Source organism: Thunnus thynnus, chromosome 1 (assembly GCF_963924715.1).
Source record: "Thunnus thynnus chromosome 1, fThuThy2.1, whole genome shotgun sequence".
NCBI classification, from domain to species: Eukaryota; Metazoa; Chordata; class Actinopteri; order Scombriformes; family Scombridae; genus Thunnus; species Thunnus thynnus.
The window spans coordinates 38,354,243-38,379,501 of record NC_089517.1 but is presented as its reverse complement, the minus strand read 5'-3'; the positions used below and the strand labels follow the sequence as shown (position 1 = coordinate 38,379,501).

Below are 25,259 nucleotides of genomic sequence, written 5' to 3'. Positions count from 1 at the left end.
CCGCAGCCATCGAGGACAGAACTGGATCAGGGCTACTTCAACTCCTGCCTCTGTGAAAAAATGCAATGTATATTTCTCACTACACATACCAGTCTGTTGTATTCATAAAAAACTGAAAAAAAAAGTACTGGATAAAGTACTGGACACTGCAATTCTCCAACTACAACTACACACCAGACCAAAAAGGTAAAAGCATTGTGTGGGCTACAGTAGATGATGGCAGTCTGACAGGTTCCCCTGTGACTGTCTGTCTGAACACCTTTCTCATGACTCAACTAAGATCTGCTTACATTCACTGAGCATGTGTCTGTGAGTGTATGAGACCAACTGTTGTGTGTGTGTGTGTGTGTGTGAGTGACTAAGTGAAATCGTAAGGGAGCTCATAACCCGACATACAGTATGTGAAGGGAGTGTGATGTATGCCAGAGTAACAAACCAATCAGCCTTTACATTCACACCGCAGTCACCTTGGGGTCTGACGCATGAACACACAAAGAAATATATAATTTCCCACAACCCCCAGCATTTCACGATCCAAATAGGCCTAATTATCCAGAGCGCAGTTTTGTACTTGCACTCTGACAAGTGAGTCACCTGTAAACTAGCTCTTTTATTGTCGTGCTCTGAACAGTAAGCCACAACCTTCTGCTGACAGCATGGCCCGCAGCGTTTGTTCTATGTGTGGGTGTTTTTACATCTGTATCAAGTAAAAGGCTCTTTTTCCACCTTCATTAATCTGCATCCTGGATACCAAGACTGAAATCACATCACACATCTTAAATCTGTGTGTAAATTCAGCAATTAAGCGATCCAAGTCACTTAAACCAAACACAAGTGGCCAAAAATGTAGCAGATTGATAATACTTTGTGATTGGAGGTCCAATCAGTGTTGAATCTGACAAAAATCAATCAAAACAATTAACTCACCTTGTATTGATATGTATTGCAAGTGAAGTATAATAACTAGACTAGACTTTTGAAAGGCTTCAAAGGCTTCAATCATTGCAGCTTAACAGGTGTGTAATTGGATTGCTGACAACTGAAGATGGGTGGTCGCTACAGTATTTGTATGGTGGCCCAGACAGCTCAATGCAGTTCATCTTGGAAAAACACAACTAAATGGAGAAAATGTATTCTCCGTTATTGACGCATACACCCCTCTCCGAAACAGCTGTTTTCTAATCATATACTGTATTAGCAACTGTAGATAGGAGAATAAGAATGATACTCGGTATCCATATAGTTGGAGGATGTTGTCATTTCTTTATGTCTGATGCTGCTACATCTCGGTTAAGTGTTATGTTACCTGCCCTGTCAATGCATTGCAATGTTACTGTGAATATCAACTGCCACAAGACAATGAAGAAACAGAAGTTCCATCACATAACACAACATGTTAACTGATAAGGGATGGAACCATAATTGTTATTACAGTTTCCAGCTCATTAAGTTCATAATTAGTAAAAGTAATGCTGTCTATTATAAAAGCCCTGCAATGAATTCTACCTTCATGAAAATGATTCAGCTTTTGTTAAGACTGTTTTAGAGAGATGTTGATTCAACTTTATGCTCACTTTAGAGGTTATACTTTGCAGTACTGTATGGAATAAACATAACTTACCTGCCTTACAGCCTCTTTCTAAGGCTACTCTGTAGGGAGGGGTTAATGAAAGTGCACACACACACACACACACACGTTTCTATCATTTCAGAAGACATTAAATTGACTTACATTCATTCCTGGATACATTCCTGGATATTTACCCTAGCCCTAACCATAACCACTTCTTGCCAAACCCTAACATAACCTTAACCTAAACCTAACCTTACCTTAAACCAAGTCTTCACCCTAAAATTCATGATTTACATTATAGGTACTTGCTTTTTGTCTCCAGAAGGGAGACGACTCCCCACTTGTGACTGTATGAACAGAAAAATGTACCAACAACATGAGGACTACCTGGTGCACACGCACATATAATGTTGGTATACTACTTCCAGGGCCAGATTTACTGGGTGCAGATGTGAAGCAGACTGCCACAGACTCATGCAGTATATTTATCAAACAGATACACTGGGCTAAAGGCTGCACTCGCTGTGTCATCTTACCAATTGTTTGCAAGGTGCAACTCTTTCCTTAATGCTGTGCATTTAGGGAAGTGTCACGCAAATAATATCAGTAGTCATGTTAGAAGTTATGTTTATTTATTTATTTTCATGTTTGTTGCAGTGAGAGATTGTGGAGGAGAAAAGGGGGAGGGAGGGAGAGAGAGCGAGGGAGGGAGATGGTAAACCTCTGTTCAGTATCCTGCTCTTTGTGATCATAAATATTGTGTTTTAATGCAGCCTAATTCACAATATAGTTGTTCTCATTTACATATTTTTTTCTGTTCAGAAAGGTACTAGTAGTAAATTTGACAGAGGCCCCTTTATACTAGTCATTCCAGTCATTACCAAGCTGTTGCGCGGCAGCTGAAAACATCATTTTATGATCACTACATCAATAACAAAAAGAAATTCAGGTTAATGACAGCAGCTGTACTGTGAGATCAGCTATTGTGCCATTCAAAATGACTTATCATACAGAAGGTTAGAGGCAACAAAGGGGTGCTGTATTCAAGTGCAGCCACAAAGCATCTGTTACCATCTAAACAAGCTGCACACATGTATTTATGCTTGTAAAACACAGAAAATGTTGGTAAAAAAACCCTCTAGACGACTAAGAGGGTCGGCTGCTAAGAAACAGACATTCTGCTTCTGAAACATTTTCTGTGCAAACCGAAACCTCAAAAGAGCCGTGACTGAGCAGGAACGCAGCTGAAATGTGACGCAGCCAGATCCTATAACATTAAGTGTTATAGAGCCATAAAAGCTCATAGGGAGGAAGTTGTGGTTGTCCACAGAGACTATAGCTATGCTAGCAGCTCTGTGAGGCTGTACTTAAGCACAGCCTGCTTTGAGCTAAATGCTAACGCCACCATGATAACATGCTCATAGTGACAATGCTAACATGCTGATATTTAGCTGGTACTGATTAACATGTTCCACATCTTAGCATGTTAGCATACTACCATTTGCTGATTAGCACCTAACACAAAATACAGCTGAAGCTGATGGGAATGTCATCAGTTCTGTCATTAGTTTAATTGGTCATAAACCAAAGTACTGGACAAATTAAAATTCTGACGTCATGGTGGCGCTAGATGAAAAGTCAGGGGATCCCCAAAGTCAGCAGTCTTCATCGTCTGAGAATGTGCAAAATTTCATGGCAATTGATTGTGTCAACAGTTGTCAACTATTGGCATCCCTAGACCCATGCAGCTAGTGTGGTTAAAACTGCTTATAATCATTTTAATTGTAAAAGTGTGTACATGCACAATTATGTGGGACCTTTAAATCTGGATGGCATGACATTCCCCCACAACATATTTTTCTAATGACAAAAGCTGCATATCAACATCATTTGTAGGGAATGTGGCTTCAAGAGAATAAATAAAAGCTAGTCTCGTCTTTCTGCCAAGAATATGTGGTGACCTGTCAGTGAGTGAAAAACATAAACAACTATGTGGAACATTCAGGTTTTTAACATGCACGTTTCAAAAACACAAAATACCTAAAAGTTCTGCCTGGCTGAGATGACTCAATATATCAGCAATGACCAAAACAAAGTTTTCATCACATCTCTGAGTAAACACGCTGTTAACTGCTTTAACATGTGTGTGTCTATGCAAGGTAAAGGACAGAGATGGAGAGCTGATCGGGCCCTGCTGGAGAAACTTCCTGTTTTCCTCATGAACGATACATGACACCAGTGCCATTAATCTCAGTGCTATTAAAATGCCTGTATTTTCCACTTCAGAAAACTATCAGACCCTTGCTGATTTCTTTGCTATTATACCAAAGGGAATCAAGGCTATTTTAAGGCTATGAAAAAAAGAAAAAACACTCCACAGAGATCTTAGTCTTCTCTCATTTTACAGCCAGACTACAGATTTCTTTTCCAGTCCTGGCAGGACAGATAACTCACAAAATATATGCTTAAAAGAGAAGGCTGACAGGTCAGGGTCTGCAAGTTTCAGGAAGAAAAACCTGAAGGCACTGAAATTAAACTTTAAAAAAAAAGAAAACTCACTTACCAATTGTGGTACCTAGCCATGGATAGAGTTTGTTTTATGTGATATTTTGAAATATTCAGTGTTCAGACTTCCACCCAAACACAATGGAAAGAAAGGAGTTTATTGTGCTTTGATTATTGACAAATGACATTTGAAGAAACAGCAATAACTCTGACCAGGAACAAAGTCCTGCTGTGAACAGTTTTCATTGGGACTATTTCTTCAGTGGAAAGTAGTTCCAATGAAAACTGTTAACAATGAGGTCTGTGTATTACTAACAGTAAGCAGGACAATGGCACTAGGAAAACACATTGGTGCAGAATTGGTGTGCCATATAAAGCACTGAAAAATTACATAAGAGATTATGTAATTTTTCATGCTTTATATGGTACTAAGATATGCTGCATTGAATAGGGTTGACAAACAGTACCACTGTAAGTGTGACTTCCAACTTCTGACTGTGTTCACCTGCACATCCAAAGTGCTTGACTTATGAGCCCCATGCTTGCAGACATGTAATTTACAGTTACTTTTCTCATGTTGCTAATACACTGGCACACAGAACTTCATTTTTTTTTTTCTGTAAGTTCTGGTAGCTCATTAAAGTTATATCACAGAGAATTAACCATTTTCTATACCATGCCCCATTTATTACAGTTGCTTCATCTGTCAAGCTCTCTGATCTGTCATCTTTCCTTCTACAACTCATCACTTTCCCCAGACCTTGCATTTTTAAGAGGCGTTCCAGTCCGTGCCTTTCACCACCTGTCCACCAGATGCCCTCAGACTTCCCCCCCTACCCGATCATCACCGATCAGCACGACTGCTCCTCATTTTCACATCAAGCCACATGTGTCCCCTATCACCTCTGCTCTCTATATATGCCTTCCCATAAACACTTGTCCTCTTCCATATCACCCATGTTGTCTATGTTGATGGGTTCTCATTGCTGTCTAGTCATCCAGACTGCTACCTGTCCCTGTGTTGTGGCCTCTGGCCTGCCACGCTTACCCTATTGAACTCATTTGCCTGCTCCCACTATTCATATTGCATAATGTAAGCTTGTCCACCTATTACCAACATCTGTTAAAGTCACTTAAGTGAACCAGCCTGCTTGAATGTCTGCGTTTGGGTCCTCACCCTGGCTGTCCCATACACAATCATGAACATCAATGTTTAGAATGATTTACTACTCAAACCAATTTTTGAAACAATTGGTCCTTGAATTCAGACAGACATAAACTAAAGCAGGGCCCAATTCTGCCTGCTGAAATGACAACTGTTGCTATCAGATTTTACCCACTGCAGCTAGCTAGCTAATCAAGCTAACTTTAGCTCCATGAGTTCGTTGAAAACGCCATCCGAGTCTGATTTTGTCATGTTTTTTCAGCTGACTTGTTTGAAAACAATAACCGTTTAAATGGTTCTTCAATATGTACTCGATGGGAACATGCATGATACTGTGCTAAAGGACTGAGGCTAAAGTTATATATACACGGCAAAAAGTCAGCATCCTCATCAGTTGATGACCCATGTAGAAGGTGGAAAATAAGCAAAACTGCATTGGATCTTGAATAGCAACACAGAGCTAATACATTTCTAGTGTTATTATTATAATGATAAGAAAAAATGTATTGTATAGTTTTACATTTCCACAAATGTTGGAAGAACTGAAGTGTGACGGACTGAGATATCCTGACCTGGATGTTTTTTATGCCACTGAAGAAGCTTTGAAAGTCTGAAAAAATAAAAGAAAATTCTCAGTTTGGGCTTTGAGACTATACATTTAGAACAGAAAGCCTGTTTTGTAAACTGGGGTCAAGGAGTCTGAAAGATGAGAGCATTTACCAGAAAAAAAGGGTTTAGAAAAAAGATGCAACTGGTTGCATGGTAAATGTCAGACAAAGTGTTTTTAGAACTAAAAGTCAAGATTTCCCTTCCTCTGCTTCTTTGATTTTCACTTTCTTTTTCTTTAATCCATTTCTTGTAAGTCCAAATTGATGGAGGTGCAATATTAAATAATTCTGTAGTACTCCTTTATCATTGGATATGTAATTAGTAGTAAATGAATATCAGCAATCTGATATTGAACATTCAATGACAATTCAATTTATCACTTAATTGAATTCTTTCCTGTTTTCTCAATTTATACACACATCCCTATCTGTCTTCGAATGGTTATTCAGTTGACTTTTTTTTCCATCTTCAAGACTGTAAAATGTTAAATGCAGGCCGTTCTATGAATAACAGTACAGTAATTGTGTTAGGTGAGGTTAATCACTAGTGCAGAGCAGCATTTGTAAATCACTGGTCCTTCCTCACTGTAACTTAATCTGGGTCTGTTAGAGCCTTTGTTCCTCCTATCTTTTTGTCTGGGGTGTTCGAGCAATTCGAGTGAAGTGGACATCCACTTTCACTCCTCACTCACGCCATCTATTGGCTGTGTGTAGCGCTGCCAGCATGCCTGCACCGCATGGTTAAGACAAAGAATGAGGGCATGCAGCCAGGAGTACTCGTACTGAACAATAGAAAAGACAGAGTGAGAGGGAGCCGTGTAGATGCTTATTATGGCTGATCGCTCTGACATATTTATGATGCTGTGAGATGAGGTCAGCCAGGTCCTGGATCAGTGCCTGAGACCAGGTCACTGCTGTCCAGAGGTGAAAGAATGGAGGTAAGCAGGAAATGTAGGTTAGCTGGAGGGCCGTGCCGCCATGCTCTGCAGCCACCTGCCTGCAGACAGCTGCCAGAGGAAGCTAACCCCCCTCCTCCATTTCTCCTTCTCTTTCTCCTCACTCACTCACACACACACACACACACACCTCTCTCTGCTGGATGTCTATTTAGGCCAGTGACTTTCTAACTTTACACTGCTCACAGCTGACCCACCTACAGCCTGCTTCTGAGTTTTCCTGACTGATCAGCAGAAGGTTAACAAAGGAACACTTTGTCTAGTACAATCAGATTCACTCACTACACATACTAGTAATACCACGATTATTATGGGGCCAGTTTCACAAAGATATACTTCGACTTAGATCTAACTAACAGACTTCAGATAGATGTCTAAACTCATCTGTTACACAAAATTAACTAGTTCTTGACTATTGTAAACTGGACTAGTTCAGCATAAATTCTGTTTAAATTAAGACTTTTTTTTTTTTCAAACGAATAAACATGGCTGACGTAGAAACCGCATCAACCCACTCAGCTCCGTTCACTGCAGCAGAAAACTTTTGCCATCTGGAAGAATTCAACAGTTGTAATTACATATTACTGAGACAATTCAGATAAGAGTGTAACAAGACTAAAATTTTCCAGTGGCATAAAATCTCAGCCCTGTGGAGAGTTGAGCTGCTGTGACTTCTTAATATGGAAGCACTCATTTAGCGTTAATAGTTTGACTGTGACACAACGGCAACAGAATTTTAAAGTGAGGGGACATCCAGCTTTGGATGACGTAATAGTCATGATGGACCAATGCTATTTCAGCCATAACTCTAATATATGTCATCTTGTAAATGTTCACATAGTTTAGTAATTAATGTTACACAACAGCATTTGCACTGCAATGTATTTAAAGAATAAAACATGAGACGCTATTTTTTCTGAAAAGAAAGTTGGAAAAGAGGGTATGATGAGCCCTGCTAAACCGACGTCTCCTTCATAAAAAAAGCAGAATATCAAGGTATAACTGACCAGTCAGATGTGTGTAGAGGTGTTGTTTTCAGCTGATTTAATGAAGGTAAACATAGTGAATGGTCGTGTGTAATGGCACTGGGCTCTGGCGTGGCATCTCGGAGGCTGTAGATTTATCAACATATCAGTTCTGTTGCCTTCAGATGCTGCAGGGATTTAATGAACTGAAGGAGAAGCTTTTCATATAGTATAAAGCAGCTGTGGACAACAGATACTGTAAGAATCAACCACATTTATTTACAGATCAACACAGATGCTTTCACCACATTAAATGTTATTTGCGGTGCCGACTTTGGTGGAAGAGTGTCTAATTGAAATAACTTATTTATATTTCAAGCATTCATTTTTTTATTGCAGCACATCTGCAGCAAGTATTTAGCTTTTTGGTCTTTAAAATCACCAAAGTGGCAGCGGAATGACTTTGCTCCAGAAACAGATGTAGCTCTGTGAAGACTCATTTTCCACACCAACAACTCACTTTGCACTGCCTATTTGCCTGTCTCCTCCTGGCAGTTCACCGTGCATGCAGCGCCGGGCACCACAGTACCACACAGATGGGCAAAGCAAATCTCAAGGTCAGGAAAATACCAAACTGTCTGTGTGCTGCTTGGACTGGTCGTTGCACTATCACGAAAAATAGGACCCAATGGTGTATTTGGTGGTCAAGTTATTTAAAGTAGTCTGAACTGGCAGTCATTATATTCATGGTCCCCTGTGTTCTGCTTATGATTGGATTTAAAAGGTCCAACATGTTAGAGTGGGCTTAGACATTATCGCTATGACCATTATACCTGGCTTAGACGTTACCACTTTATTACCATAACACCTGAAAGTGGGATGAAAAAAGTCTTGTTGTTCCCCCTATTATAAGATTCTTTTTCAAGTGAACAGTCAATCTTCCTGAACTGCATGCTAATAGGCTAACATCAAGCTTTTAAGAGATACCTTGAGTTTGTCTTTCTTCCATTTTTGCTCAGCTCTTCTACATTGCCTCTTTAAATCCCTTGTATGGTCATTAAGCCAGGAGAGGGTGTTATGTTTTACTCGTTTCATCTTGATAGGATAGTCTCACAAGTTCTATTAAAATTATCTAGTAAATCAATGACCGAGAGACCCTTCTGATTAAGGGTATTAATGACAGAAGCAGCTAAGAACCTTTTGTGAAAACTGCTAGCTGACTTGGAATTAAAACTGAGAGCTGATACAGGTAGATGGCTTATGAGCAGGAAGCAGGAGCAGGGTATGGAAAATCACAGCCTTGTAATCAGAGACATTAAAATCTAGCCGTTCAATATCATTTGGAAAAACACTGTAAGACAGCACAAGGTCAAGACTATGCATTTTATTATGAGTTGGATTTGTTCAAGATTAAAAGACTCAAATTGGTTAAGAAAATCAGCAGTAAAGCAGGACATGGAGGGGTAGCAAACATGTATGTTAAAATCACAAAGGATGAGAACACTATCATATTCGGCCATAATAAACAAAAGAAGTTCAGAAAATTATTGAATAAAACCAGTGTTAGCCTTAGGCAGCCTATAGATTAAAAGACATAGTATGCTGGGCATTTAAAAGAAAACCCAGAGACTCAAAAGAAGAAAAAATATTGAGATACAGGGGAACATTTTATGTTGTTATTAAAAAATGATAGCTACCCCATCTCCACGGCCAGACAGCCTGGGTTGATTAAAACAAGAGTAGTTAGGGGGACATGCCTCAGTTAGTGGAACAGAGTATCCAGGGCTTAACCAGGACTCAGTGATGAAAAAGAAACCAATATTGTTAGTCATAATAAAATCTTGGCATAAAAAAAATACTTGTTTTCAAGGGACCTCACATTAAGTAGACTAAACACAGCTGAACTGCTGGAGACGGATTCAGCAGTAGATACAATAGAAGGCTGCAATTGATGAATCGAAAATATTTCTGACTTTGTTGTTGGAGTGGGTCAAATGGAAATTAAGTTAGCTCTTATTGTAGGATTAGCAGAGCAGTTGGGTCCATAGGTGGGTTACAGTGACCCTAATGGTGTAGTTTTGGTGGAGGAGTGTTGAGCAGGACCCAAGGAGAGCTTTTAGAGCAGGGTCATGATGAGGTAAGTATCACTCAGACTTACAAGTAATATACTGGATGAAGTTTTGAGCAAGTTGTTTAATACCCTTTATGTCGGGGTGCAGGCCATCTGAGTTTGACTGACTGTTTATCCATGATGTCATTGGTGCCCACATGAACAATTTGAGTGTGAGCTGAGGGATGAAGGTCTGTGAGCATTGGTAACAGTTCGATAACTTTGCTACCAAGAAGACAGTAGGTGATAGCGCCTGGGAGTTCAACAGATCTTATGATGGAATCACCGATAATAAGGATTTCAGGTAGCCTGTCCCTCTCTCCATTGAGAGTTTGGATGAAAGAGGTAGCCAATTGGCATTAACCACATTAGTTAGGGCAGCGTCAGGGACAACAGAGTTAATTGAAAGAGTTTCAATTGGGCATGAAGACAGAGGGATAGTGCCGCTGGAGATGACGCCACTACTAACCAAAGCGGTGTCCAGTGCTCCGTTGCGCAGGTGGGTCGATGGCTGGAGGCTAGCAGGAGTGCATTCAAAGTTGAAGACAGTAGGGAGGGAAAAGTATAGGCAACGTTTCCCTGTGGGATACTGGGGTTGTAGGGGAACTTTGACGCTTTCTCGTTGTGTTGGAGCTGACCGGGACAGGCTGCTCCGGAGCAGTCGGTGTACGTGCGCCTGCTAGCTCAGTAAGCTTTTCAAGCGGAGCAAAGTAGTTTGACAGTGGGGCAGGGTTGTCATCCCCATCTGGTGAGAAGAGAGGAAGAGAAATCCTTCTCTCCTTCTTCACAAGGGACACCCAAGAGAAAGGATCAGCTGATGGGTCAGGAGTGTCGCTTTTTGAGTGTCGCTCTTAGAGCTGTAGGGAAAATCCAGCTGAAGCATCTCCAACAGGGAGAGGAGCAGGGATTGTCACTGGAGGACACTGTCCAAGAGGCTCTTGATAGAATGGAGTTTGTATCTCAGACTGGACAGCTCAGATTCCACTGGGGTAAGTGGAGGCATGCTATGGAGAGAAATATATCTGCCAGTACACAGACTACATGTAATAGGCAATGGTTTCGTAGGAAGTTGCTGTTAGGAAGGAGCTAATGTTAGCTGCTAGCAAGTGGGTACCAACGGCAATCGGGCTCCGATTAGGAGCCAACTGCAATGATCTGGTTTAGTAGTCGTATTGATGCACAGATGGAAAGCTTCAGGGGACAAGATGCAAGGACTTATTCAAAAGTTGTTAAAAGTTAAAAGCAAGCAGAGCAACAAACAAACAGACCACCGGCTAGCAAATTTGGTATGTAATTCTGTAACTGTCTATATGTATATATGTCTGAAAAAAATGATGTGGAGTGACTGAAAAGGTTTTAAATGAAGGGGAATTCCACTTCTCGTCCTTCCCTCTAGCCACCTCTTTTTTCCTCGGCTACGTCTTTGCTCAAACAAACAAACAGACTTGTTAATGTGAGCTTCAAAGACCTGACACTACATTTCAGAAGAAAGGGCAGGGAACAAAAATCTAGATCAGGCAAGATGGAAGAGACAGGGTAAGGGAGACCTAGACAGAGGGAGAGAGTGAAGAAAAGAGCCGTGGAGGAGAAAAAAGGAGAGGAGAGGAGGGGAGGTGAGGGAGGAGGTGGTCAATAAATTTCCGAGGGGAGAGCCGAGGACTGATGAGGTGGAGAATGCTTCATGGCTGTGGGATCCCAGCAGGGCTCAGCTGGGACTGGAAACTGTGTCAAGGACGAGTGAGGAGGAGACGGATGAGTCAGGAGCATCAGAGAACTCACTGACACACACATGCAGGCTTGTAGCACTGGTGGCTCATTTAAATCTCTTTTAACTTCAAAGTCAATTCATTACAGGTTTTTGACACATATATTAATCAACAGCAGCATTAAAATCAAATAATTTGCGAAACAGATGCAACGTGCCTTTCAAAAGTCTGAGGCGCTGGGATTCTTCCCTCCCTTAGCTGAGCTTCCTCGTAAATCCAAGGCCATCAGGTTCTAAATAGAAAATAGTTTTATGACTGCAACTTTGTGATGTCCACTTTTTATCATGTCCACCTTCACGTCCATCTCAAGTATTTTCCCCTGATGTCCATTTATACAGCACACTGTTGCACAGACAGTAATGTAGGATGCAAGAGGCTAAGTCAGGGAAGCTGTACATGTGGCAGGTTTTTAAGCCAGATGGAAGACAAGCAGATCTTGGCCTTGTGTCACGATTACCATTGATCTTAGGAGTTAGGAGTGTTTTCTTATGAGGCAAACAACATAAACACCATAAATAGCAAGAAAAACGAAGATACAGAACATGTACCATCAGGAGAGTTTCAGCCAGAAGAGATGAATATATTAGGAGAGAAGAGGGAGAGGACGACAATGACAACACAAACCGGCAGATCAATTGTAGAATTAATTTGTGTGTGTTAGTTTAGTTTCAAACATCACTTAACAAAGAACATCAGTGTTCATTATAAAAGTTTAGACATAAAAAATAACAATTGAACTAAAAATATGTAGTTTTTGGTTCCTCCTGCAGGTCTGGAGCTACTTAAGATGCTCTTAGCCTCCTAGAAGTGTGTATGAGTCACTCAATAATCCACCATCATTTATAAAAGTGTATTCAATTACAATACTTTGGAGAAACACCTCTTAAGTTTAACAAGGTTTGTAAGATGCATTTTACAATCATTTTAGCACATGACATGACACTCGAAATTGTGAATTTTTAACCAAACAGGTGTTGAATCCATTGGTGGTCTTGCCATCAGCTTTTAGAAATGTCATCATTTGCCGTTAATTGCTCCTATGCTGCTTCTTAACTTAATTCTGATCATCTTCATTTACTGGCTCCGAGGCTGGGTTTTTAAAGAAATCTGTCATGCTGCACATAGTGAGAGTCGTTTTCCACACAATAGCATGGGTTCAGTAACCAGAGTTGGTTAGCTTGCTGAGGAGGTGGAGGTGTGCAGCTCACTGTGGCTGCTCCTAACTAGTCCATTACTGTTCCAGTGCTAACCTCTTTGACAAATATATTGTGTTTTCTGTGGATGCTTCACAATAAAAGCTGCCTAATGTTTTGCCAGTTGAATGATTTTATTGTAAAGCAGCAGTAAGAAATGTTGAGTTAGCAGTAACTGAATCACTCATGAGTGTGAAGGCAACTTGAATCAAGTGCAGGAATTGTGGACTTCGCCACCAACAATGAAAAGGATTATATTTTAAACCGTAATGTCTCATTAGTTGTTGACAAAACATCTCAACTAAAAGTCCACTTACTTACTTACTCCAGAGATTTTGACCACTTGGCAGTCCATTCTTGAATAAATTCATGACTTAAAAAACCTTTAAGCCAACATGAATGAGAGGTCTTATAAATGCTCAGAATAATGAAAAGTTGGAATATCTTTAGTTACATGACAACTGAGAAAACTCTGGGAAAGCTCTGGAACAAGCAAGTGTTGAGATTTGCTTTTTTCCAAGGTTAAGAAACTTTCAGACTTTCTAATTAGCTATCGTATCTATTGTGTGAGATACCACATAGGTTTGGTTTTGATTTTTTGACTTAAGCTAGCTGTTTCCCCCCACTTCAAGTTTTTACACTAAGCTAGGCTAAACACATCCTGAATCTACAGTATCACTACTCCAGATGCTGAAAGATGAAAGTCATACTGATTTTCTCCTTTGATTATGGGTCTGTCAAAAAAATTAGGAGACCACTGGTTTCTACGTGACTGGGAAAGTAAACTAATGTGACAACACAGAGATGAAATTGATATCAATCATCTGACCATAAATGAGATGGCAGGACATATCCAAACTGTTGGATTGTTATGTTAAGAAGAACAGAACTAGCATTTTTAAGCAACCAGGTTTAAAATTCTCAAAAATAAACACCAAATGTATCTTGAAACACCACAATTCCCAGGCAGAAGATTAAAAAGCAAAACTACACTTTACAGAAATGTTCTACTGTCAGAAGTGAAGCACTTCAACAGACAGTGTCATTAGTCATGATCTGATCTGCACTGCACTGAGATGAACCCAGCTGGCCTCTACCATCACACTGGTGTGGTTGACATCAGTAAAATCATTCAGTCGGTGTGTTCTGCTAAAGATCTGGGTCGCTAGTCACCGCTGGCACGCAGAGAGAGAAGCCTAATGCAAAACAAATGTTTTCATAAAGTCGCCCAGTGTTGAATCAGCATCATTCATTTCACTCAGACTCCTTTTTTTCAGTTCTTTTTCCTTTTTTCCCTCCCTGAGGACTGACTTGGATGACTCTGGCAGTGGCTGCGTCTCTTCAGACAGCTGCTTCACGTTAGGCCCTGATGATGAGAGTTTGATGTTGCCCACGTCTTTAACCCCTGTGACAAACTGTTTGCCTTACTAAGCTCACCATCAAACACCATCGAGCTGGCTGTGTACTCTCCCTCAGCTGCAATCACAGATAAATCCCAATGCTGGCTGGGTGTATGCTACTAATCAAAAACATTGAGGAGAAATAAACAAAGGACTTTTGTTAAGGTACTCAGAGTTTTCATGGCTAGTGTGTCAACTCCAGTGCATGCCATTCTGCCTTTTATGGGGGAATATTACACCAAGCTCTGTTCAGAGATCTGGAAATGTACTGCAGATTGCTTATCAGCAAAGATACAGACCTGGTGGAGAGATCTTGTGATCATTCTGGAGGGAAAAGATCACTCTAACAGACATCTGCTCTGAAGCACTTCACTTATAGAGGTGGTTCTCACTGCTTACTACTGCCCTCTGTAGTGCAGTTTAATATAAATGTATTTTACACCTGAATATTACACACATATATGATTGCTGATGATGTGATTCCCAAACCATGAGCATTAATCGGCTGTTTTAACAGCTTGCACCCTTCTGCTTTTAGGCTTTCCACCAGATTTCTGAACCTGGCTGGTCCAACACTGATGTTGGGTGATAAGGTCTGTTCGAGTTCATCCCAAAGGTGTTGGATGGAGTTGAGGTCAGGGCTCTGCAGGCCAGTCAAGTTCTTCCACACCACACTGGCTGGAACTTGCTTCTCTAGGGTGTATATGATTGAACAAGCATGGGTGTCATCGTTCAGAGAAGTTGGCCTGGCTGTTTCTTCGTTACGATGAACTTGGACATTGTATTTAATTTTGACTCAATCCCACACACACTTGTGCTGCCGAAATTACTTGCTAGCGCACTAACACAACTCCACAGCTAAAGCAGTCCACAACAAATGCACTATTTCCTCCTGTTTGAGTAACTAAAGACTAGTGACCAGCTGTTTTATGACATTTCTGAACATTTTACATTTTAGTATTTATTCTTGACCTATTTTTAAAGGCTTAACACGTTGACACAGACTATCACATTGTTAGTTTTGGTTCTTTTATGGGATTTGTTGACAATAAGAAAAATAAAGAATACCGCCAGCCTTATCCTTTTATGATGTCTCATCAATGGCACTAAGGGGACTTGACCAAACCAGGTAAAACATGCCCAGACCAAAAGTATACAAAGGTGCATGGACAGGGGCGTCCACAAACTATTGACTGCATAGTGTAATAGGCACATGAATTGAGAAAGGAAATTTCAATTAAACTGTTAATGATTGACATGAATCATTAGAATGTATCAATATGAGATCTTAAAAATCTTAAAAGATCTTGAAATTAAAAATGACTAAACAAAAAAGGCCAATGAACCTGGAGTCTGAAGAACGTCTAAAGTAATTCTACTACATCATCATGTGCTGGTTAGAACCCTGACAAACTGGTAACCTACCAATAATCATCTAAAAGACAAGACGAATAAGACGGCATCATGCTGTGATCGTTTATAAGAGATCAACATGAAAATGTGAGCTGGAGGCATCTCAGCATGAAGACTATGATCAAATGTGGTTAAGCTATTAGAGACAAAGTCTTCTAGTTAGTCTCCTGCAGAGCTGTTAATGTGAGCAGATGAGAGAGAGACACAGCAAGAAAAAGAGAGGTCCTTGGAGCTGTGAGTGAGCAGGGTCATTGTGTTAATAACTGGTATCAGCATTGGACAATAAGAGCAGTGACAAACAAATCCTGTAGCTGAACAACTTATATGATTAGTATGATATGCTTTGGTATTACTTCTCCATGTGTATGGGTTTTAACTGGACTTTGACTAGTTCCTGAAGGTCAACAAGATCTGTTCATGGAGACCACCTACATTTTCTGATCATGTATTAAGTTTTTATATCCTTAAAGACCTCGCATATGTTCATTTGATCTCCCAAAACAGGAAAGCCTCTTAAAAAGGTCACTGAAAGTCTATTCCCAAAGACAGACTGAGTGAGATTTAATTCCAAAAGATTTGAGACAAAGCTTCTGAGTAAAATCTTGCCACACAATACTTGTATTTTTTCTTTTGTGAGGGTTTATACTGAGAAGGTTATAATTTTTTAAATAAAGATCTTACTGTATTCAAAATATATTGATTGCACTTTGTAAATAAAGCCACTGTATAGTATTTAAAATTCCTTACTTTGTGGCAATCTATTAATAGCATGAAGAATATGTTGTATCTTTTGTGACCATTTGTTGTTTTAAAGCTGCATGAATTGATTTTGGGCCACTTGGGGGCAGCAGAACAAGCTGAGGACATCTGACATATTATCACCGTATCCAAGCAATAGTTTGACGACACTTTTGTCATTAAACTGTTGCCTACCTCCAACCTACTTCCAACTAGGTAAGTTGTACATCCAACTACCTAGTTGGAAGTACAACTGCTCTGTTCAACTTCCAACTTTCTGTCTGCTGTTTGGTGGCTGGGCAGGTAGTGTACAGTGGATTTATCAGAGATTTTTTACTGATAACAACTCCCTGCTGCTGCTGGTAACAGAGTTGATGAGAGCAGAGTCGCAGGTCGGAAAACCAAAACAATTAGCTAAAATAAGTTAGAAAGCTAAAGACAACTGCTATGCCAGGACATAATTCTCTGTGGGTTTGTGTTTATGAGTGACTTGTTAAACATTATATAAAGTTATCTGATTCATTGATCCATAAAAAAGTTGACTAGTGCAGCTTTAAGGCCACTACGAGTGGTACTTGAAAAATCGTTGGTGCCATCTGGTGGTAGAATAAAGAGTGAAACAGTGGCACATAGCAATGCATGTCGCTAACCCAAAGATCCTCTGTTGGACTGTTATGTGTTTCATAAAAGATTCTGGAAGCTACAGACAAGTTTTGAGCTACCTATTCATATGAATATGCATGTAACACAATTTCAATTCATTTCAATTGATTCTTTCTTGCTGATAAATGACCAATGAAAATTGTTTATTACCCTGACAAAAAGCAGATAGCTCATCCTAACCAACCGACTTGCTGGTGTTCAGTGAATCCTGGCACTCATCTGAGTGAATGACTGACGCTGCAGGCTGGATTCAAAGCTGAGCTGTCAGAGCCGAAGCATGATGGGAGGCCTTCATTTCCTGAAGCTGCTGTTTCCAATGGCTAGCAGGAAACAGAGGAGGGAAGGCAGCACAATACAGTACATACAGTACAACAGCTGCCTTTCCTTTGTCTGTCTCCCTGCCTCCCTGTGTATGTGTATGTGTGTGTGTGATTATGTGTGCATGGTTTCTGTTATTCATTTTAAAACAGCCATAATGGAGGGGGTCTCACTCCTACATGCATTCTCATAACACACTAACTTGCAGACACACACACAAAGGCAAACTTAGCGCTTTGTCATGCAGTCTGTGCAGTGTGTCGTCATGTGGTTAACTAGAAAATGATGTTTCCCACATCAAATGCAGTGTTGTGTGTGTGTATTTGTGTGAGAAAGTTGTGTGTGAGTGCAGTTCTTTCCCTCTCCAATTACTTGCTCCAGCCGTCAGATAATAATGGGGGTCTAATCAAGGCCAAGCCTGGTGGGGTTTACACACTGGTGCTCCGCTGGCAACTTCCTCCCTGCCCACAGTCCACTAACAGGACAGGAATGATGGCTCCCACATGGCCCAGACACACAGAGAAAGACGGGGTGTGTTTTCGTGGATCTGCGTTTGGGCAGAAATTGTTTCCACACTGCCTGCCACTGGTTCAACTTTCTGCTGAGTCATCAAGCTTTTTAGTGGAATGCTCTGAGATCCCTGGAGAAACAAGCTGACTATGTCTTATTTCATCATTACCAACAGTAACAGAAAATAAAGAGAAACTCTTCCCTCGGGTGTTTTTACACAGTATCAGTCTGTGCTGTATACCCCTGTTCGTTGATTGGTTGTGTTCACTGACTTTAGCACAGAATCAGAACAGATGTAGATGGAGAGGGTCATCAAATTACAAAAAGCCATAGGAGAGGGGTCTGAAATTCATGCTACAATTATGATATTCTGATCTACAGATGGGTGACAAATTAAAGGAAAAACCAATATAAAGTGTCTTAGTAAGGTGATGGGCCACCAGAACAGCTTCAGTGCAACTTGGCATTGCTTCTACAAGTCTCTGAACTCTTCTGGAGGGATGAACATCATTCTTCCAAAAGATATTCCCTCATTTGGTGTTTTGATGATGGTGGTGGAGAGCGCTGTCTAACATGTTGGTCCAAAATCTCCCATAGGTGTTCAACTGGGTTGAGATCTGGTGACTGTGAAGGCCATACCATATGATCACATCATTTTCATACTCATCAAACCATTCAGTGACCACTCAAGCCTTATGAATTTGGGCCATTGTCATCCTGGAAGAGACCACTCCCATCAGGATAGAAATGTTTCATCATAGGATAAAGACGATCACTCACAACAACTTTGTATTGATTTGCAGTGACACTTCCCTCTAAAGGGACAAGTGGACCCAAACCATGCCAGCAAAATACCACCCAAAGCATAACAGAGCCACCAGATCCCCTCACTGTAGGGGTCAAGCATTCAGACCTGTACCAGTTTTTCCTTTAATTTGTCACCCATCTGTACAAAGGCTATAATGTAGGGGTGTAACGGTACACGAAATTCATGGTTCAAGGAAGAAAATAATAATTCTGTCCCTTATTTTGAAAAATAAAAACATCCAGCAATGGGTCCTTGGCCAAAACTGAAACAGTTTAGTTGTGCTACAGTGGAAAAGGAAGTCAAGACACCTGCTGACAGTTGTTTTATGCTGACACTCAGAACTGGTCCTTACTAGGGTTTCCCCCAGAAAAGTTGTTAGGCCCAGTGGTAAGCATCTTTTGATGGGAGACAGACTGATGGCAGCATTAAGGTAGGGCCCTACAGTTCCTGTGATAACAGAATCACTGATAAAATTGCAGAATTGAAAATTTAAGAAAAGCTATAACAGACTCCATAGGTTCCTACATTAAGTCAATGATGAAAGCTGACTGGAGATTCAAAAATATGACTACATAATGTGTCGTTTAAAATAAGTCATTTATTCAACACACATTTTTAATGTATCTACACAAAATTCAGGAATTTGTCTTTGCTCAGAGGACTGCATAATTTAATTTAATCACAAAATGTGGCTCATAATATACGTGTACAGCTACGTTCATAGTTCATACTGCTCACCCAGCTCTGCTCCCATCAGCACACCTCTGTCCACGCTGAGAGCAGCCACACTGCCGCTCCCTCACTCTTGCTCTCCCACTCACTCACTCACTCCACTAGTTTACCATTAGCCATTGCCTCAATTATCAAGACTGCTCTATAACACAACTGTTAACAAAACCTTCTGTCCTTAACTTGCAAGCTACAGTAAGTCGCCTTACAACCATTATATCTATGTTTCCAACTGAGCTACCCCACTGTAACTTAAGTGTAGTTTTAAAAAAAAACAGTCTTGAAAATACATTTAAAAAAAAAAATCTCTGATGCTTAGGCCCGGCATGGGGGGGGGGGGGAAACCCTGTTCTTGAGATATGCTGTCCAACCTCATTGGAAATGAAAAGTATTTATTGTTGTTCCAAACGGCTTCACTCAAAGGCAACCGTCACAGAGAGGGGGGGGGGGGACGAGGAAACGCATCATCGTTTAAATATGGAGATAATAATAATGGCAGCATCAACACTAAATGAGCATGGGTAACCAGGGTAACTTGGCTAAGCTGGCTAGCATACATCCATGAGCATACTATAGCTAAGTGGTGCACTGCCAAAACATTCCAATCTATGGCTGACCCTTCCAATCTCCAACCATATTCATTAATATACCCAAATCATTAACAGAGTCAAGAAATCTGACAACATTAGATTAAGTCCATCTCTGTGCAACCAACCACAGAACTGCCGACAGTAGACTCAGTAAAGTCCATTTACAGACATACAGTCCATTTGTGAGCTGACAGTCCAAACTAAATAAGGAGCAGAGGGATCTGTGTTGCTCACTTAAGGGCGGACTGCCTTACTGTTAACTTGTTCCTAGTGTGCATTCTGCCTCACGTCCATGGCAGCTAATGACTGTATGTAAATATCCTAATGCATGTCTCCTTCATAATTCATGCCAGTCTCACTGGGAGATTTCACATAGGTCTAATTTTCATTCAGCGTCTGCAGCACTCTGCTCAAAGTGCACAGAAACGCTAATGGGAGGTCACGTCAATACTGCACCAACTAACAATCACAAAGCACAGGCTGATGCATACACACATTATGCACATATTATACAGGCATACAATTCATTCTGAGTGCAACTCTACACTCAGTATAAAGAATTCCTACTGTGTTCATTGTTGAATCTGAACTCAGCATGCTTAACTGTTTTAAACAGTGCCTGAGCTACATTTTCACTACATGGTTGAGAAAAGACTCATAACGAATACATGCACATCACAGAAAATTCATCTTTACACAGTAGCTAACTACGAAGGCTGGAGCCTGTGGGGAGTATAAATAGTGCTTAATTAGCTGTAATGTGTGTCTAAATGTGTAGATTAGTGAAAGGGGTCATTTGTCGATATGTTTCTGAGAAAAAAGAAAAGCATTTTCCAGAGTAGACGGAGCAGTCAACTGGGACCACTCAGCCATATTAAGATTGCATGTGCAATTGTCAGAGCAAGACTGAGAACATTACATTTGTAATCATTTAGCTTGAACACATATTTATTCAGCTCAAACAAAGACATATCAGGGAAGAAGGTGTAGAAGATAGGGCCGATGTCTCATGTTGATTTCTAGCTTAGACTTGGAGAACAGAAGTGATGACATGGGAATCTAGGAAGTGTCTGTGTGTGAGTCAAAATTTAGGTCACAAGTTTTCAGAGTGAGGCAAGCAGAAGAGAAACACATGCCGGCTATGAATCAGTGCTGGTAGCAATAGGAATCAGTGCTGACATTAGTGTGGGATATACAGCAATAACAGACAAGTAGGTCATAATATCATGAATTCCTTCCACAACCAAAACTCAAAACCAATACTGGATTTTTGAGGTCGATATCAGTATCGATAAATGATGAGACTTCAAAAATCTGATAACGTTTTTAATGTTTTTTAAAGGAGTAGTTCTGTGATTTAGTATTGCACCTCCATTGGGGGATTGACTAGAGCAGGCTGCCACAGAATAACAACAAGCAACATCACATACATCTCACTGGTTATAACTCAATATTCTGCCCGTTCATGTGGATCACCAGATCATTTCTAACACACTTGTTCATCTTTTGTATTTATTATCAAATAAGGACATTTTCACACCCACAACGGGCTGGACAAGTGCTCCAACTTCTAGTCAGCTCACGTTGTCTATAAACAGCTTTAGAATTTGTGTTTCCAACATAAATCCAACATAACTCCTTAATGTCTGTCCACCATGATGCACACCAGATAAGGTCAGTCACAGCAAAAACAACAGACTCATCTGCCACACTTGACTGAAGTCATAAGGAATGGAATCAAAAAATCAAATCTGCTTTGACTGACGTCTCAATCCCACAAAATCCCTAACAACATAACCCAAACGGGGTCCATTAAAGCAAAGTGATGCCAAAGCAATGCAATAGTTAATACAAAGTAAGAGAAATGTTTACTGTACCTAGTACATTACCAGAAGGAACCTCCTCCAGCTCCTCTAGCTCTCTGCCCATCAGCAGGTAGATGCTCTCCATGGAACAACAGGACAGATGAGGCACCTCAGAGGCACAGTCTGAAGCACTGCAACCCTCCGGCAGCTGGCAGACATAAGAGAAGGAACAAGTATGAGGAACAAAAATGCTAACAAAGCATTTGAAATCATAGTTTTTTTTGGGGGGGTCCTAATGTAAGGACAGCTAACATTCTATTTGCCATGGTCAGGATGTCAAATGCAAGCACAAATTGATACGGTAGATTTCATGATTTCTTTAATGTCACTACAGGGGTTGAGATAAGAAACAAATAATCTTAATTTAAGGTCTCCTTACAATCCTTTCCAGGAGCTTTCAACTGCAGCCAAAGAAAGATCAAGGAGGACATTCACATCTGACAACAGAGGCCATATTTAAACAAAGAGAGGTTACTATCTCCCCCGATATACAATCACATGTTATCATGTGAGTGGAGTTTCATACTTTCATATGAAATGCGGTTGAAAGCTCCAGAAAAACCTATTACACAGATTTTGAGTATAGCTTATTTTGTAAAAGTTGCTGTTATGCTTTAACAGCAATCATTGTTATATCATTATAAGGCTGTATACTTAAATATAAACCTTTATTATGGGACCATCCAGGGGGGCCAACAAATCTTATTGCAAAGCTCCACAAGTCACCTCTGACTTCAATTCTGTTCATTTAGTTCCGGTCTACCAGCTGACTCTGAAGAGGGAAAAAACAGAGTGCAAAGATGTCATGGTGTAGTCTGAGGACTCTATTCAGGAACTAGATCACTGTTTTGAATGTATTGGGACATTTTTAAAGAATCCTATGCAGATCTGGATAAACTTACTGACACAGTATAATGTTATATTAAATTCTGTGAAAATATGGTCATTCCTCACAAAACATGTATAATCTTTTCCAATAATAAGCTTTGTATTAGTAAATCCCCCAAACAACTATTGGATCAGAAGAAACTAATCTTTAATCAGGGGGACAGTACTCAAAAAAGAGGTCCAGAAGTGTGTTAAGAGGGAGATAAAACTGGCTAAACTTAAGTATAAAGATAAAGTGGAGGGTGATTTGAGAAGTGGTAACTCATTTGCAGCCTGGAAAGGCATTAAATCTATGGTTGGAATGCAGAATAAAAAGAGAAATGTTAAGGGCGTTGATATGTCTATGTCTGTGTAATCATGAACTCCCTGAGTTCCAAGACAGGGTAGAGGGCTGTAAGATACAGATTGACAAAGCCACAGTGTATAAATCTTTCAGCCTTATCATGGAGAGCAAAAGTCTTGGTTCTGACCGCATTGGGGGTAAACTCCTGAGAAGCTGTGCTAGACAACTAAGTGTATTTTTTACATATATCTTTCAGTCCTCTTTGGAACAGCAGAGGTTGCCTAGACTTTGGAAGGAATCTGCTGTGGTTCCAGAGGCCACAGAAGTCACATTACCAAAGACATTAAGTGATTATTGCCCCCTAGCTCTTATTTCCCTTGTAATGAAAACTTTTGAACTAAAAACAAAATTTCAGACATGACACAGGACAGACTAGACCCCCTCCAGTTTGCTTAAAAGGCAAGGAGAGGAGTTGAGGATGCTACTGCAACTCTGTTAAATCTTGTTTTGAGGCTTCTGGAAGGGAACAAAAAACATGCAAGACTGCTCTTCATTGATTTCTCTTCAGCTTTAAATTGAAACCAGCCTCACTTCCTTGCACATAGGCTGCTGTTAAATTTTTGTTGGATTTTTTGACTAACAGAGAACAGAGAGTTTGAGTGAATGGTTCTCTGTCTAGTATACTCTTATCTTCCACCTGGTCTCCTCAGGGCTGTGTTCTTTCCCTGCTTTTATTTGTTGTGTGTACAAATGACTGTCAGACTTATTATTAAGACTGGTATGTACTTAAGTTTTCAGATGATACTGTAATAGTCAACCTTTTGCACTTTGAGGAACAGTGTCATGGACCAGTGGTAGGAGAATTTGTTAGTTGGTGTGAACAACAAAGAGATGTTCATTGACTTTCACAGGAGACCTATTTCTACTTCTCTTGCTCCCTTCCTTGCAGCCTGTGACTGTAGTCCAGCAGTACAAATACTTGGGAACCATCCTGGATGATAAACTTACCTTTGATGCCAACACTGATTTTATTTGTAAAAAGGCAAACTAAAGATTGTTTTTCTAAGGAAGTTCAGAGGTTTTAATGTTGTCTCTGCTGAAAGTGTTCTATACAGCGTGTATTGAGTCAGTTTTAACATTCGCTATGATCTGTTAGTTTGGTAATCTCAGTGTGAAAAACAAAAATTTGCAAGGAAAAATTGTGACTGTGTGCTGTAAAGTTACTGGTGTAAATTTAAATGATCTTCGCCACCTTTACCAAGTCAGAGCCACACAGAAAGCTCTGGTCATCTTATTGGACTCCCAGCAGCCTTTACACAGTGAGTTTAATTTGCTCCCCTTTTTACCACCCTAGAGGTGACACTAACATGAGGTTTTTCATTCCATCAGCTATTGGCTTTTTAAATAAAATGGGACTATGTCTATCTGTGGATTTGATATGGTGACCCCTCCCCCCAATTCTTCTTTCTTTCTTGCTGCTTCTTCTGATAGCTCTGGTGACAAATGACAATGACAACAGTGACTTGGCGCTAACTGTGTACTTGTATTTATGTGTGTATGCATGTCTATAATGTATATGTACACTCACTAGCCACTTCATTACACCTGTACAATCTAATGCAATCCAATACAGCAACTCTGCCATAAATTTTACATTTACTAAATTTATACATTTTCAGTTTTTGTTGACACTGTCAGAAAGGTGATAATTCAACTTTATGTTTATTATTGAGGTAGTAGTGGGGGTTGGTGGTGAACTGGAGTGCATTAAATTGAAAAGTGTTCCTAATAGTTTGTCCACTCCATTAACACACATGAGGGGGGCATTATCATTGACCTTGAAATCAGTTATTGGAGGGGATATATATTGCCCAACATGTGACTGAAGATTTGTGATGTGAAGGCTTTTTGAAAGAAAACTAGCCTGGTTGCATTTTCTTTTATTAGCTCACCACAGAAAAGTGGAAATTAACCATAAAATGCTGTTTGTACCGCTCAAATAGTGTGCCTAAAATATCTTTGACAATTAACAGGCCTTAATGTGCAAGCAGCAGGGTACTTACTCAAGGCAGACCAATCAAGCAGAACATGTTGGATTTTTGTTTTTTATGCCTGCTGATTCACAATGCTGTAACACTACAGAAACACTGTTTTTGAACATGTAATGATATTTCGATTTCTTATTCTACACAAAATCCACTTTTTGAGTTGGC

At 40.2% G+C, this 25,259-nt stretch overlaps 1 protein-coding gene across 2 annotated transcripts in view; it reads right to left on the bottom strand.

Annotated features, from left to right (window-relative positions):
* The window catches only part of efl1 (elongation factor like GTPase 1), a 124,935-nt gene that overhangs the window by 61,185 nt on the left and 38,491 nt on the right, over window positions 1-25,259 (bottom strand). For both annotated transcript variants that reach the window (XM_067597565.1, XM_067597575.1), the window contains exon 15: window positions 21,888-22,023. In XM_067597565.1, coding sequence (XP_067453666.1) covers window positions 21,888-22,023 — 136 coding nt within the window. The remainder of the gene's footprint in view (window positions 1-21,887; window positions 22,024-25,259) is intronic.